Source organism: Geotrypetes seraphini, chromosome 2 (assembly GCF_902459505.1).
Source record: "Geotrypetes seraphini chromosome 2, aGeoSer1.1, whole genome shotgun sequence".
NCBI classification, from domain to species: Eukaryota; Metazoa; Chordata; class Amphibia; order Gymnophiona; family Dermophiidae; genus Geotrypetes; species Geotrypetes seraphini.
In genome coordinates this window covers 269,283,258-269,298,011 of record NC_047085.1, presented here as the reverse complement: position 1 = coordinate 269,298,011, position 14,754 = coordinate 269,283,258, and the positions used below count along the sequence as shown (strand labels likewise).

Sequence of the window (14,754 nt, the reverse complement as noted above, 5' to 3'; positions counted from 1 at the left end):
TTAGTAAAAGGGGGCCATAGTGCAAAATATAGACAGCATATATAAATTCTCAAAACGGACACATTTTGATCACTAAATTGAAAATAAAATCATTTTCCTACCTTTGGTAATTTCATCAGTCTCTGGTTGCACTTTATTCTTCTGACTGTGCATCCAATATTTCTTCCCTTTTTTCAGCCTCCTGTATGCTTTCTCTCCGCCAGACCTCATTCCCTCCCCAAACTTTTTCTTTGTTTCACCCTGCCCCCTTCTTTCTTTTTCTCTCTCTCCATACCCCCTTTCATTCTGTATGTCTGTCTTTCTCTCTCTCTCCGTGCCCCATTTTTCTTTGTTTCACCCAGCCCTCTTTCTTTTTTTTTTTTTTGGCTCCCTGTCCCCCCCTTTCTTTCTTTCTCCTTGCCCTCCCCTATGCCACCACCATTGGGAAAATGCTGCCACCGCCACTGGGGAATAGGCTGCCACTGCTGCTATCGGGAACAGGCCGGCGCCAAGTTCACCCTGCTTCTCTTCCCCACGGGGCCGACCAACTCTCACCACTTGACGTCAATTCTAACATCGGAGAGGACGTTCTGGGCCAGCCAGGCAGCGATTGGCTGGCCCAGAACGTCCTCTCCGACATCAGAATTGACGCGGGTGGCGAGAGTTGGTCGGCCCCACAGGGAAAAGCAGGGAGAACTTGGCACCGGCCTGTTCCCAATGGCGGCGGTGGCACTCAAGTGGCTAAAGAGACGCAGTTTGCCAGCCTAGGGAGAACACTGGAGGGTGGCCAGATGTGCACCCCCTTGGGGCGTAAAACCAGGGCAGACCGCCCCCACCCCCACCTTGGTATGCCACTGTCTGTACCTCACTCCCTCCCTATGACCAAAAATTCTCCTTTCTTCTATTCCCCGTGTACACAACCATCTCTTTCCCTCCCTTCCTCTCTCCCAAGTCCTTGCCTTGTGTGTCCAAAAACACATTTCCTCCCCCACCTCAGCATCTCTTTCCCTCCCAAGTCCATGCCTTCTGTGTCCAAAAACACATTCCCTCCCCCACCTCAGCATCTATTTCCCTCCCTTCCTCTCTCCCAAGTCCATGCCTTGTGTCCAAAAACCCATTCCCTCCCCCACCTCAGCATCTCTTTCCCTCCCTTCCTCTCTCCCAAGTTCATGCCTTGTGTCCAAAAACCCATTCCCTCCCCCACCTCAGCATCTCTTTCCCTCCCTTCCTTTCTCTCAAGTTCATGCCTTCTATGTGCAAAAACCCATTCCCTCCCCCACCTCAGCATCTCTTTCCCTCCTTTCCTCTCTCCCAAGTTCATGCCTTCTGTGTGCAAAAACCCATTCCCTCCCCCACCTCAGCATCTCTTTCCCTCCTTTCCTCTCTCCCAAGTTCATGCTTTGTGTCCAAAAACCCATTCCCTCCCCCACCTCAGCATCTCTTTCCCTCCTTTCCTCTCTCCCAAGTTCATGCTTTCTGTGTCCAAAAACCCATTCCCTCCCCCACCTCAGCATCTCTTTCCCTCCTTTCCTCTCTCCCAAGTTCATGCTTTCTGTGTCCAAAAACCCATTCCCTCCCCCACCTCAGCATCTCTTTCCCTCCCTTCCTTTCTCCCAAGTTCATGCCTTGTGTCCAAAACGCACTCCCTCCCCCTTTCGTGTTCCCCGTTTGTCTCCCAGCCCATCTTAGCAACTTTCTCAGCAAAATGTAGCTCGAGCCGCGTAGGCTTGTCTTCTATTTCCTGCCTGTCCCGCCGCGCACACATAGCCGATCAGAAATCTTCCCTGACTTCAGCGCTGATGTCGGAGGGCGGGCTTTGCTTAAGCCCTCCCTCCGACGTCAGCGCTGACGTCGGGGAAGATTTCCAATCGGCTGTGTGAGCGGCAGGGCAGTCGGAATAGAAGATGAGCCTCGCGGCTCGAGTTATATTTAACCCCGCGGGTCCCCCATCGTCCCCGTTCAGCTCTCTCTCCTGTGCACCCCCTGGTAGTACTACCCTGATGGCGGCCCTGCGCGTGCCAGCTGCAAGGCCTTCGCGTGCCACAGGTTCGCCATCGCTGGCCTAGGGTGTCAAGTATCTTGGGCCAGCCCTGCCTAAATAGGAGATAGAAAACAAGTAAATTTCTGGAAGAGTAAAAAAACAACATGCGATGAACCAAGATGAGAATTCTATATTGGATCTGAGCAGAAACATGAAGCCCGTGCTGAGCTGCAGCAGACATGAGACGTGAGCAAAGCATTGGGCACCAAGAGGGCATTTTCAATGGGACGTCTAAGTCTAATTTGGACGTTTTGAAAAAAAACAATATCCAGTAGAGAAAATGTCCATTTTCAAAACAGCCAGACTTTTATTTTTGGTCCTTAGTACATCTATCTTTTTTGACTATTTTCAAAAATAAAAACATCCACTTGAAAAATGCCCAAAAGCAAGTTTTGCAGACATACCCAACTACCTTTTCTGATCGCGGTAGGGGAATCCCCATCATCTCAGCCGATTTCGGTACAGTCCTGCTGGCTCAGGTGATGGTGGATTCCCCTGCCAGGATCACCTGAATCAGAAGGGAGAGAAAAAAAATGTGTTTCTCCCTCCCTCCCTCACACCTACCAATCCCCTACACCAGGGGTGTCAAAGTCCCTCCTCGAGGGCCGCAATCCAGTATGGTTTTCAGGATTTTCCCAATGACTATGCACGAGATCTATTAGCACACAATGAAAGCAGTGCATGCAAATAGATCTCATGCATATTCATTGGGGGGAATCCTGAAAACCCGACTGGATTGCGGCCCTCTAGGAGGGATTTTTGACACCCCTGCCCTACACCCTCCCCCCAACATCCACTGACCTCTCCCCACATCCTCCAACATCGCCCCACATCTACCTGACATCTCCCCACATTAACGTAAGTTTAGCCCGCTCTGTTGGTACATGGGATTTCCCTACACCATCTGAGGCTTTTTTCCTTCTTAAGTAATAGATGTATGCTATGTTACTGGAGTGTTTTCTATTAATCTAATAAGATCACTTTTTCCTCCAGTCCTTCATGGGGTTCTTGTTTTGTAATACAAATATACTTACAGAATTACCGTATAGCCAGATCATTGTTATTTATGTGCATTATCTAAATGCATGCTTATTGCCTAACTTTACACAGCTACTTACAGTTACTAAGTGAATTCTTACCCTTGAAAAGCTCATACCTCAATATGTTAGTTAGTCTATACCAGAGATGTCAAACTTAGTCCTCAAGAGCCATAATCCAGTCAGGTTTTCAAGATTTTCCTAATGAATATGCATGAGATATATTCACATGCACTGCCTCCATTGTATGCAAATAGATCCCTTTCAGCTTGTTGCTGCTGACAGATTTTGGTTTGGACGCTTCGTCCATGTAAGCTGCCTCTATATATGCTGTATAAAGAATACACAAGTGTGTATGGATAAAGCGGAGCCATGACCAGGTGAAGCTCCTGAAGACATCTATTGGCGAAACACAGAACTGTGTCGGGCTTGACTATTTAAAAGATGAAGAAACTTTTTTATGTTGAGAAATAGATGTTGAGAAATAGCAAGAGAACAACTGGATATATGAAAACTGAAGTAAACTGAGAGTTTACACAGCCAAGAAGTGTTTATAGTTCATGCATATCGATGGTTGTTGCTGCACCCGACTATACGGGGGAACATCTCATGGATTTTTATAAGTATTGTTTTTAAAGGGGCTCTGTATATGTGAAGTGGGTATGAAATGTGAGGTGGTTTGTTAAATATTAATGATATTATTAATTAATGAAATGAGTAGTTAATACAAATTTAATAAGTTGGTAAAATTTATGTGAATAGCTTTTTATTTTAGGATTTTATGCATATTTATTGGGGAGATCCTGAAAACCCAATCTGGCTGAGGTTGAACACCCCTGGTCTATACACTCCCTCCAGTCTTTGTTATTTATACTATTTCAGGGCGACTTGGCTAGCAGTTGAAATTTGTCATGAAATGGAACCCTCTTCCAGCTAGAGCTTCAGAAACATTAGAAATTAGCACAAAGCTCTGACAATCTGAATGGTTTTTGGAGTGTCACTGAAATTCAGTCACCGAGCTGCAGTCCTGCACTCTAATCATGTTTCTCCAGGTGTTTTATATTTCCTGGAAATGAATTAGGATTAAACTTAATTTAGATGTTGTGAGTGGCATCACTTTTTTTTTTCTCTTATCAGTTCTGTCTTTTCAATTAAAGTGAATCCCATTTGTGAATCAATCAATGCAGACTGTCTGGATACTAGTATCACCCAGTTACAGTGAAGCTTTTAATATAGTGGCGCAAGTTGCACTGTGTGCTTTACATCAAGATTCTTCATCTACATTAAAAAGATTATATTTCAGCTTTATATGAGACCGTTGGGACTTTCACAGGAAAATTTGAGAATGGTCAGCTGGGTGTATGCATTATTTTTTCAAACTATTTTTGAAGGCAGAATCATCCCAATCAGATGACATATGAGCGTCAGTTACAACCAGGCTAGATGAGACAATAAGACCAGTCCTGAGCGAGGCCAGCTTCAAGACAATAGTGCAGTCAGTCCTAGTCCTAGTACCATACCTGGACTACTGCAATTCACTATATTGTGGCATTACAAAAAAAGGAATGCAAGAGGCTTCAACCATTACAAAACATGGCTGCAAGACTAAACTAATTCTCAAAAAGCGCCACTACTAAAGCTCAAGTCCACTGTTAAAACAGCTACACTGGCTGCAAATTATACCCTTCAACCGACAGGCGAACAAATGGTAACGGCTATTAAAAATAAAATTGAAATGATACATTTGTCTTATACTATACCGGTAGTGATACTAACTGATCTTTCTGATACTGAGACACAAAAATCAATTCCCAGCAAACTATCTAAATTCAATATTCCATTAGAGCTTAAATTTCTAACTTCTTCCATGAAAATAACAAATGCACCTACTATTGTCTTGAAGAAATACATTGATTATCTTGTACCTTTTATTCACAGCATGATCTCAAATAGTTTAAATCTTGGTATGGTACCAGAAGCTATAGTTATTCCAAAAATCAAAGATATTAATTTATCCATCTCAGTATAAATTATAGACCAATCTCAAATATTAAATTCTATGTGAAAATTATTGAAAAGCATGTCTTTAATGTTTTAAGCGATTTCTTGGAGAACATGAACATCTTACACCTTAATCAAACTGAGCTTCATATGAACCACTCGACAGAGACTTCATTGCTTGCACTGACAACAACAGTTTTAAACTACATGGATCAACTTAAATCAGTTTTACTGATTTCCTTAGATCTTACTGCAGCATTCGATACTATCAATCAAGATATTCTATTAAATAGACTACTACACGATATTGGCATTACTGACAATGCCCTGTAACCTATAAAGTGAAGCTACAAGATCATTACACAAAGACATATATGTTACCATGTGGTGTACCTCAAGGGTCAATCTTAGCTTACATTTTATTTAATATCTTTATGTCTCCATTACTTACAATTGCACAATCTATTGGGTTCACAATGTAGTTATTACAATGTAGTTATTACAAACTTCGGCTTACTCATTCTATATCTCATCTCTTACTTGCATCAGCTATAAATATACTTCTTCATTCTTTAGCAATCAGCACTTTGGATTACTGCAATTCACTTTACTATGGATTTAGACAAAAAGATTTGCGTCATCTTCAGCTTGCACAAAACCCTGCGATAAAACTAATAATAGGAAAAAAGAAATTTGACCATGTTACATCATTGTTGAAATCGGCACATTGGCAACTTATAAAATATCACTTAACATATAAAATCATATTTCTGGTCTTTAAAACACAATATAATTGATCACCAGCATATCTGGACAAATACTTAATACCCTATTCAACATCACATTTGTTTTGCTCCTCACAGCAAAATCTTTTAGTAATTCCATCAATTAGACAGAGTTTATTCATCAACTAGAGAGCATTCTTTTGCAGTCATTGGTCCCCCAACTTTGGAACGCTCTTCCACATCACATTCGAACAGAACAAAATCTTGAACACTTTAAAACATTACTAAAAACTTTTCTATTTACAGATGCATATGACCAATGAAACCATGAGGATGCAGGAGACGGTTCAGACTTAGATCAGAAATAATTAACAAGCATATATAATCAGCTTTTATCTATAAAATATTATTAATTTTCCTTCCTTTACTATTGAATTTGGAGTGACATCTTTTAATTATTTTTATATAGTAATTTTATGTAAATCGCACAGATGTTCTCCGATTGCAGTATATCGAGTATAAAATAAACTTGGAAACTTGGATGAAGAGAAGAATACAGTTCAAGATGGCATGCATAGTCCACAAAGCGATATACGGAGAGAACTCAGAGGCTTACTCCAATCAATAAAGTCCCACGCTCCTTTTTCAATTATGTACCACACAAGGCTACAAACTGTCATTCTCTTCTCCTCATCAAATACAAAGAAAAAAGATATTTGAATCCAACTTCAAGTACCAAGGACCTCTCATTTGGAACAAACTGCCAATACACCTAAGACAACCCATCAACTACCTCAAATTCCGAAAGAAACTAAAGACTTACCTTGTTTCTTTGAACCCTTCACTCTCTTCATGCTACCAATGTAACTTAAGAACTTGATCCAAATCTTAATGTAAACTGCATAGATTCCTAGCAGAAAATTGTGGTATATAAGACATTGTATTGTATTGTAAATAGCTAAGCTGAGAGCAGCTAGATACAATATACAATACAATATATAACTAGGAAAGATGTGAACTGTTGTGACAAAAGAAAATATTTCCACTTCAAGCATTGCTGACATTTTAAATCACCCAAGCTTCATTGATCAGAAACTTAGAAACATAATGGCAGATAAAGGCCAAATGGCCCATCCAGTCTGCCCATCTGCAGTAACCATTCTCTTCCTCTCTCTAAGAGATTCTACATGACTATCTCAGGCTTTCTTGAAATCAGACACAGTCTGTCTCCACCAGCTCTACCAGGAGACTGTTCCACGCATCTACCACCCTTTCTGTAAAAATGTATTTCCTTAGATTACTCCTGAGTCCTACCACCTTTTAACTTCATCCTATGCCTTCTCATTCCAGAGCTTCCTTTCAAATGAAAGAGACTTGGCTCATGCGCATTTACATCACATAGGTATTTAAACATCTCTTGTCATATCTTCCCTCTCCCGCATTTCTTCCAAAGTATATAGATTGAGATCTTTAAGTCTGTCCCTGATGTCATTCAAACTCTTGATGGAAATACAGACTGGGTAGTTCAGTGTCATATATATTCATAAATATTACTGGTATTGCCTTTAGTATAGTATCACTTAACTGTATCCATGACATCCTGTTTTGTCTGTCTTGTCTGTTTAGATAGTAAACTCTTTCAATCAGGGCTTTAGGCCCTTCCCACTGCATCCCAAGATGCATTGGGAGGCAGAAGGCCCGTCATTCACAGCACATGGCCATGTAGGCAGGAGAGAGTGGGCTTCCCTCCTGCCGATCTATCATTGGTAGGTATGAGGGGGTCCGGGGATGTGGGAGTGGGGTCCAACAATGTTGGGGGATGTGTGTGGGATGTCGGGGAAAGTCTGAGGATCACATCACTCCACTGCTACATGAAGCACATTGGCTTCCTGTTTTGCATCGAATTACTTATAAAATTCTCCTATTGGTGTTTAAGATTAAGCTTGCTCACTCCCCATCATTCCTTGATAAATATCTCATTCCTTATGCCTCTCTTTGGATCTACTGACTGTTCCATTCCTCAAAGAACTTTTCTACACTCGAAACTCTATCTTCTCCGTCACAGCCCCTTCCCTCTGGAACGCAATGCCATCTCACCTTCGATCGGAAAACTTACTCGACAAAACCAAACCAAAACCCTTTTTATTTCAAGACGCATACCACAATTCTGGATAAGATCCTTTATTCTTCCATCTTTAATTGTTAAAAACAACTGCTTTTAAGAAGCGACACCCCCCTCCCCTATTCATTCTCTCCCTTCCCCTTCCTACCTCCCTTTTATTTTGACTTCGTTGTAATGTTGAATCTTCCCCTCCCCCAGTGCCTATTATATCAACTTTGTCCATATCTTTGTCTGGTTTCTAGGTTACCCTATTTTACTTTTATTTTTATTATTACTTTTTTAAACTCTAATTTTAACAATTGTAAACCATCCAGATATTTGTTTGATGGTTCGTATCTCAAACTGTAAATAAACTTGGAAACTTGAGGGATGTGGGGAGGATGTCGGGGAAGGTCTAATGTCTGGGTGGAGGTCCAGTAATGTTGGGGGGATGAGGCGGAATGCAGGGGGGTCTAGGGATGTCAGTGGGGATGTCAGAGAGGGATGTAGGGCTCTGTGGCTCAGCTGATGCTGGCACGGGGAATCCCCATCAGCTGAGCCCGCAAGAATCCATGAAACTGGCTCAGCTGATCAGGATACCTCTGTCACCATCAGACAAGGTAGTTGGGTACATCTACAAAAGTTGATTTTGTGTTTATTTCATGTGGACACTTATTTTTGAAAATGGCCAAAAAAGATAGACGTCCAAAGGACCACTGGCTCCTTCTACTGTGCATGTGTGGCACGGAAACACGGATCACGGACACAGGGATCACAAAGACGCATGCGCGCTAAAGGTTTTATTATAGCGGATTCTCTTACTATGCTTGTATTCTTGAAGTTGATTCCAATTGTTTTGGGCTCTTATTGGTGTACTTAATAAATATGATTTGAAAAAATGTACTCTGCCACTGGCTAAATATCGACCGTTACGTTGTATCTGAGGCAATGGAGGGCAACGTGACTTGTAATGATACAAAGCGTGTCATTGAGAGAAGCAGGATTTGAAACTTGGCTTTCCTGGTCTTCAGCTCACTGCTCTAATTACTATATTACTTTAGTCATTGGAACAGTCCTGTGGTTAATAGCCAACCATTAAAGACAGCGGCGGGGGGAGGGAGGGGGGAATATGATTGAGGTCTACAAAATCTTGAGTGGTGTAGAACGGGTAAAAGTGAATTGATTTTTTACACTTTCAAAATGTACAAAAAACAGGGGACACTATGAAATTACATGGGAATACTTTTAAAACAAACAGGAGGGAATATTTTTTTTACTCAAAGAACAGTTAAGCTTTGGTACTCGTTGCCAGAGGAAGTAGTTACAGTGGTTAGTGTAGCTCAGTTTAAGAAAAGTTTGGACAAGTTACTGCAGAAAAAGTTCATAGCATCAGGGCCGGATTAATCAATAGGCCCAATAGGCACATGCCTAGGGCCCGAAACTGTGAAGGGGACCCGCTGAAGGAGGATGACTCACCTTGCCATTTTTTTAAACAGCAACGGACAGCAACGGCCCCCAACCAGCATCGACGGCAATGCCCCCCCCCCCCGCTGCAATGGCAACAGCCCCCCCTGCAGCAACGGCAATGGACAGCCCCCCCCCCCCCGCCGCAGCAACGGCAACACAGCCGGATCTGTTACAGAAAGGTCCCATGATGACTGCTTCTGTCGGTCCATCTCCCTCGACGTCACTTACTTGCTCCAGAAGAAGTGACATCGGAGGGGGAAAGACCGGCAGAAGTAGTCATCGCGAGACCTTCCTGTAACAGATTCAGCCATGTTGCTGCTGCAACAGGGGGGGGTGTTGCTGTGGGGGGGGGTAAACCGTTTCTGTCAGCTGTTCTAATGCTGCTTTCGGGCAAAGGAGCTCAATGGACAGAGCCAGCAGCTGCAATGTTTGGAGGGGGAGAGAGAAAGGAGCATGGAAGGGTGGTGGAGGGAGAGAAAGGGGGCAGGGTGGTATGGAAGGTTTGTAAGAAGAATGGTATGGAAGGGTGATGGAGGAAGAGAAAGGGGGCAGGGTGGTAAGGAAGGGTTGTGAGAAGGATGGTATGGAAGGGTGGTAGAAGGAGAGAAATGGGCTGATGGAATTGGTGTGCAGGGGGAAGGGGAGAGATACAAGGGGAAGGATACTGGATGGAATTGGGTTGGAAGGAGAGAAAGGGGGCAGATGCTGATGGAAGTGGGAGGAAGGGAGAGGAGAGAGTGAAATGCCCAACCATGGGAGTGTGGGAGAGGGAAGGGGAGGAGAGGAGAGAGATGTCAGACCACTGGAGGAGGGAAGGGAAAATGATGGATGCCACACCAATGAGGGGGGAAGAAGAGATGGAAGGGAGAGGCAGACAATTTCTGGAAGAGGCACAGAAGGACAGAAGATGAAAGGAAAAGAGTGACAAGAAGATGAGGAGAGCAGAAACCAGAGAAGACAAAAGGTAGAAAAAAAATTTCTATTTATTTATTTTTTTGCTTTAGGGGACATGAATCGCTGTTTCTGTGGTGTTTAACTTTTGTCTACGTAATTCTATTTTATCCCCCTTTTACAAAAAACTGTAGAGCATTTTTTAGCGCTGGCCGTGGCTAAAAACCATACTACAGTTTTGTAAAAAGGGGGAGAGGTTAGTTTGTGATTACATATTCCATACTAGGCGAAGGTGTTTTCTGTGTTCTGTTTGTATGAAAGACATGGGTTTTTGTTAGCGTTGACTAGCCTTGTTTGGCGAAATGCATCAGGCATGGTTCTTGGGAGCACCTTGAATTAACCTGATTTGAATCTTCTTATTTTCTGCCAATCTTCTTTTCTTTCATGTTGGATTCTTTGGTGGATTGCTTGCCTTGTTGTTTTGTTGCAAGTTAACATACATGGAGTGGAACGTACTAGAGGAGTTATAGATTTGGTTGTTTATACATATGGGTTACAGTTGGTTGATGTAGAGTGAGGCAGTTGAGAGGCGTTGTAAACTTGGTTATTAATAAAGACTTATATTTTGGATAGTATTACTGCTTTACAAATATTTGAACACTTTTATATATGCATATATGGAAAGGGTTCAGAGTTAAAGTCCTGGGTAAGTAGGTGGGAAGGGAAGGAAGGGGGATTTGTTCAGAGATGTTTGGGGGTTGCATAGAAGAAAAACTGTGCACTGGTATGCTAATCTTTGTTATGAATTTGAAAAAAAAAAAAAAAAAAGAATTACAAGTGGAAATAAAGAAGTAAATAAGAAAACAGATAAATGGGGCGGGCATGGGCGGGGCAGGGCCAGGGCCCTCGAAGAATTAATCCTGCCCTGCATAGCATGCTATTGAGACAGACATTGGGGAAGCCACTGTTTGCTCTGGATCAGTAACATGGAATATGGGTTTCTTCCAGGTACTGTGGCCAGCATTGGCCACTGTTGTAAACAAGAAACTGGGCTAGATGGTGTGAACCAGTTTTGCTGTTCTTATGTTCTGTTTCCTAAGAAGAATTGGGGGTTGTATTCCATAGTTCAACTTTCAACTTTATTAGGATTTTATATACCGCCTATCAAGGTTATCTAAGCGGTTTTACAATCAGGTACTCAAGCATTTTCCTATCTGTCCCGGTGGGCTCACAATTTATCTAACGTACCTGGGGCTATGGAAGATTAAGTGACTTGCCCAGGGTCACAAGGAGCAGCGCAGGATTTGAACCCACAACCCCAGGGTGCTGAGGCTGTAGCTTCAACCACTGCGCCACACACTCCTCCAGTTATCCCACACCACAGCTTATTTTTGCATTAGTTTGCTCTATAATATTTTGAACTCTCACTTTCAGGTCAGTAACAAACTTTTCCATTTTTGGAAGCTTTCCAGAATATTTGCTTTGTTGGGGAAAGTCTCAAGCTATGTGTATTGCACTCCCGACTGGTCATTTGTCTTTCCTACAACTGAACAGTTAGGGAAACAAAGACTCCCTCTTCCTATCCCACAATGAAAAGTAGGGCAATATGACTGAAATGTTAAATCAAAAAGATTTCTGATAGAGGGAAATGGGTCTAAATAAATTCTGACTTATCTTTTGTAAAATGTTTCATAATTTCATATAGCCTTGTGTAAGACATAGGAGATGACAAACCTTAGGTGGTAATGCAACATGTACTGAAGATACAAAGAAATGAGACATGGATTTGCTCTTACCCAGCTTATGTGCCATTGCAATATGAATAATCTTGCATTTGAGGTCTTATATAAGTCTCAATTATTATTATTATTATAACAATGCTATAATTAACAAAAGCCTGTTGAAGTTTGTGCTCTTGCTTAATTTCAAAAGCATAAAATATTAGTTTGTAAAAGTGAGTCACTACTTACCTGACAGACAGTCTGAGTACAAATAACTCCAGAAAAGCTGATTCTATTAATAGAGTCTGATCTTCGTTTGGGAGGTCAGTAAAGCCGGGGATTTTTTCGGCCCAGCTTCTGGATACCTCGATGGAGACCATCAGTAGGTTGTAAAACTGTTGCACATGTTCTGTGTCTGTGCCTGCAGAAGCCTGCTCAGTAGCACAGTACTACAAGAAAATTAGAGGAAACCGTATTATGAACATTTTAAATTGGAGCTATGTGTCCTAAGACACTTAACTCATGCTAGGCTTCAGTAAAAGGATTCCTATACAAGTCACAATTAAATGAAGTCAACAAAACTTTAACACATAAAATCACTCGTTATGAAAAATACAGTCCTCCTAATCAGATATTAAACTAACATTATTAAAAGTAGAAAGCTAGCCAACATCCAGGTCATGCAACAAATAATATGCTACACCTACACAAGGTAAAAAGTAAAACGTGTATCCTTTTTGCTTTCTGAAATGCAAAGCAAACTAATTATCTGTTGCATCAACAGTGTTGTTTGAATGGCAGCAGCAAAGTTACACCATAAAGGCCCGAATTCTCAACACAGCGCCGTTGCTGGCGATTGCCTTAAAAGCAGCCGCCGATCATGTGTCAGTCACAAGATAGCGCTGTTCAGAGAATCACGCCTCTGGCAAAGGTAGGTGCTGCAAACAAAGCAAAAGCCCAGATGTTCCACAGTCAAAGAACAGAGGTCCAAAACATAAAAGAAAAACAGACTGTGGAAAACAATGATCTTGATGAGGCGTTTATTGTAACGAAATAAAAGTACAAGTCCAAAAGGAATAATGTCCACTTAACGAATAACTGATGTATGGTGTAATACAGACCCTACACGGTCCATATTTCGGCATAAAGCCTTCTTCAGGGGTCCAGGTCAGGATTCACTCAATGGTATAAAAATAAATAAATAAAACCTTGTCTTTAGAGACACCGGAATAAATCGAAGCACTTCTGCAAAGCAGAAGTAAAAACAGGGGTAGGGACTCAAACAGAATCTTCCATACAGCCAATTTCTCCGACTCAAAAGATTATGTTTCACTCCAGAAAATAAACACATCACCAATTCACTAAATGGCACCCAACTGAAGAAGGAAATGCACAGATCACCAGGTAGGTGCTGGAAATGTAGGCCAGGATTTTCAAGGTCTACATTTCCGATGCCTACTTTTGATGTGAATCATGCCTTCAGAGGTACCTACCAGTACCTGATGCCACTTCTGGCGTTAGCCACACCTACAGTGGTGTTAGGAGCCTCCAGAGACGTGGTTCCGGTGCTGTTTTTTTAGGTGTCTGTAGGTGCCTTGAAATTTTTTAAAGTACTGTTTTAAATGGCATTTCCCTCTTAATTTAGGCGCCAGTAGGGCACCTACCTACTGGTGCCTAAGATAAGGCGCCATTTATAGAATTATGGGCCAAAATGTTTTGATAAATTTTATTGATATTCGGCTCTGTAACACTTTCATAAACACATTAAAACACGAAAAAAAAAGTATTTTTTTTTTTAATTTACAATTTGCTTATTTTTTGAGATTCACATAAAAATTATACATAGGCCCAGATTCTATAAATGATTCTACTGACCCTACAGTAAACAAAACTTTCAAAAATGACCAGTGCCCCTCCAAATTTTTATAGCCTTGTATCTCTGTTATTTATAACCCCACTTCTGGTGCCCTTTAGTTCAGTGGGTCACATTTTACCATTTAGCCCAGGGAAAAAAACTTTTGTTCTTCAAAATATGTTTGCATACCCAAGATTTTTATGATAAAACATTTTTGAAACAATTGAACTTACTTACTTGTGGTAACAAATAGAACTTGATCACACTGACCAACATCAGGATTTTTACAAATTTACCTCACTATGGGGTCCTTTCACTAAAGCCGAGGCAAAAGTGACCTCAGCACGCCTTTACTGAATGCCTTGCTGCGTGCCGAGACCACTTTTGCCATGGCCGGAAAAAGACTGATTTTTCCCATTTTCCTAATTAATGCCACATGGTGTCAAATCTTTCTTGTTTTCTATTATTTCAGATTAGGTTGGGTGTTTTTGGGATTTTTTTTAATACTGGGTTTTATTAAACTGCAGAAGAGCTTCTTACCATGGGCCAGCGAGGTAAATGCTCTGACACTCATAGGAATTGAATGAGCATTTTTAGATTTTTTTATGGTTTTGAAAATGAGCTCCTATATCTCCCAACTAAACAAAGGAATCTAATAGCAGCAGTCTAGACATTCTGCAGATGTTGGAGACTAGGATGCCGAAGCCCACTGCTAAGGCATAATAACAATAAATGAAGAACCCGTGAGAAGCAAGGTGGAGCCCCGCTGGTCCTGCTCCATTGACACATTCCATGTCAGAAATGTATTAGAAGGTAGGGTTACTATATGGCTCCAGAAAAAGGAGGATGGATTGAGACTTCCGGGTTTTACTTCCATTGAAAGCAATGGAAATAAAACTAGGGTTACCATATTTGTGATGATAAAAAAAAGGGGAC

The 14,754-nt window shown here is 41.7% G+C and overlaps 1 protein-coding gene across 5 annotated transcripts in view; it reads right to left on the bottom strand.

The window, feature by feature from the left end:
* NR4A3 (nuclear receptor subfamily 4 group A member 3) overlaps nucleotides 1–14,754 on the bottom strand; it is a 121,219-nt gene that overhangs the window by 68,702 nt on the left and 37,763 nt on the right. For 3 of the 5 annotated variants that reach the window (XM_033929638.1, XM_033929639.1, XM_033929640.1), the window contains exon 6: nucleotides 12,213–12,412. In XM_033929638.1, the coding sequence (XP_033785529.1) occupies nucleotides 12,213–12,412 (200 nt within the window). Of the gene's footprint in view, nucleotides 1–4,845; nucleotides 5,730–12,212; nucleotides 12,413–14,754 lie in introns of those variants that run through there. The other 2 variants (XR_004537975.1, XM_033929641.1) reach the window with 2 other exon arrangements.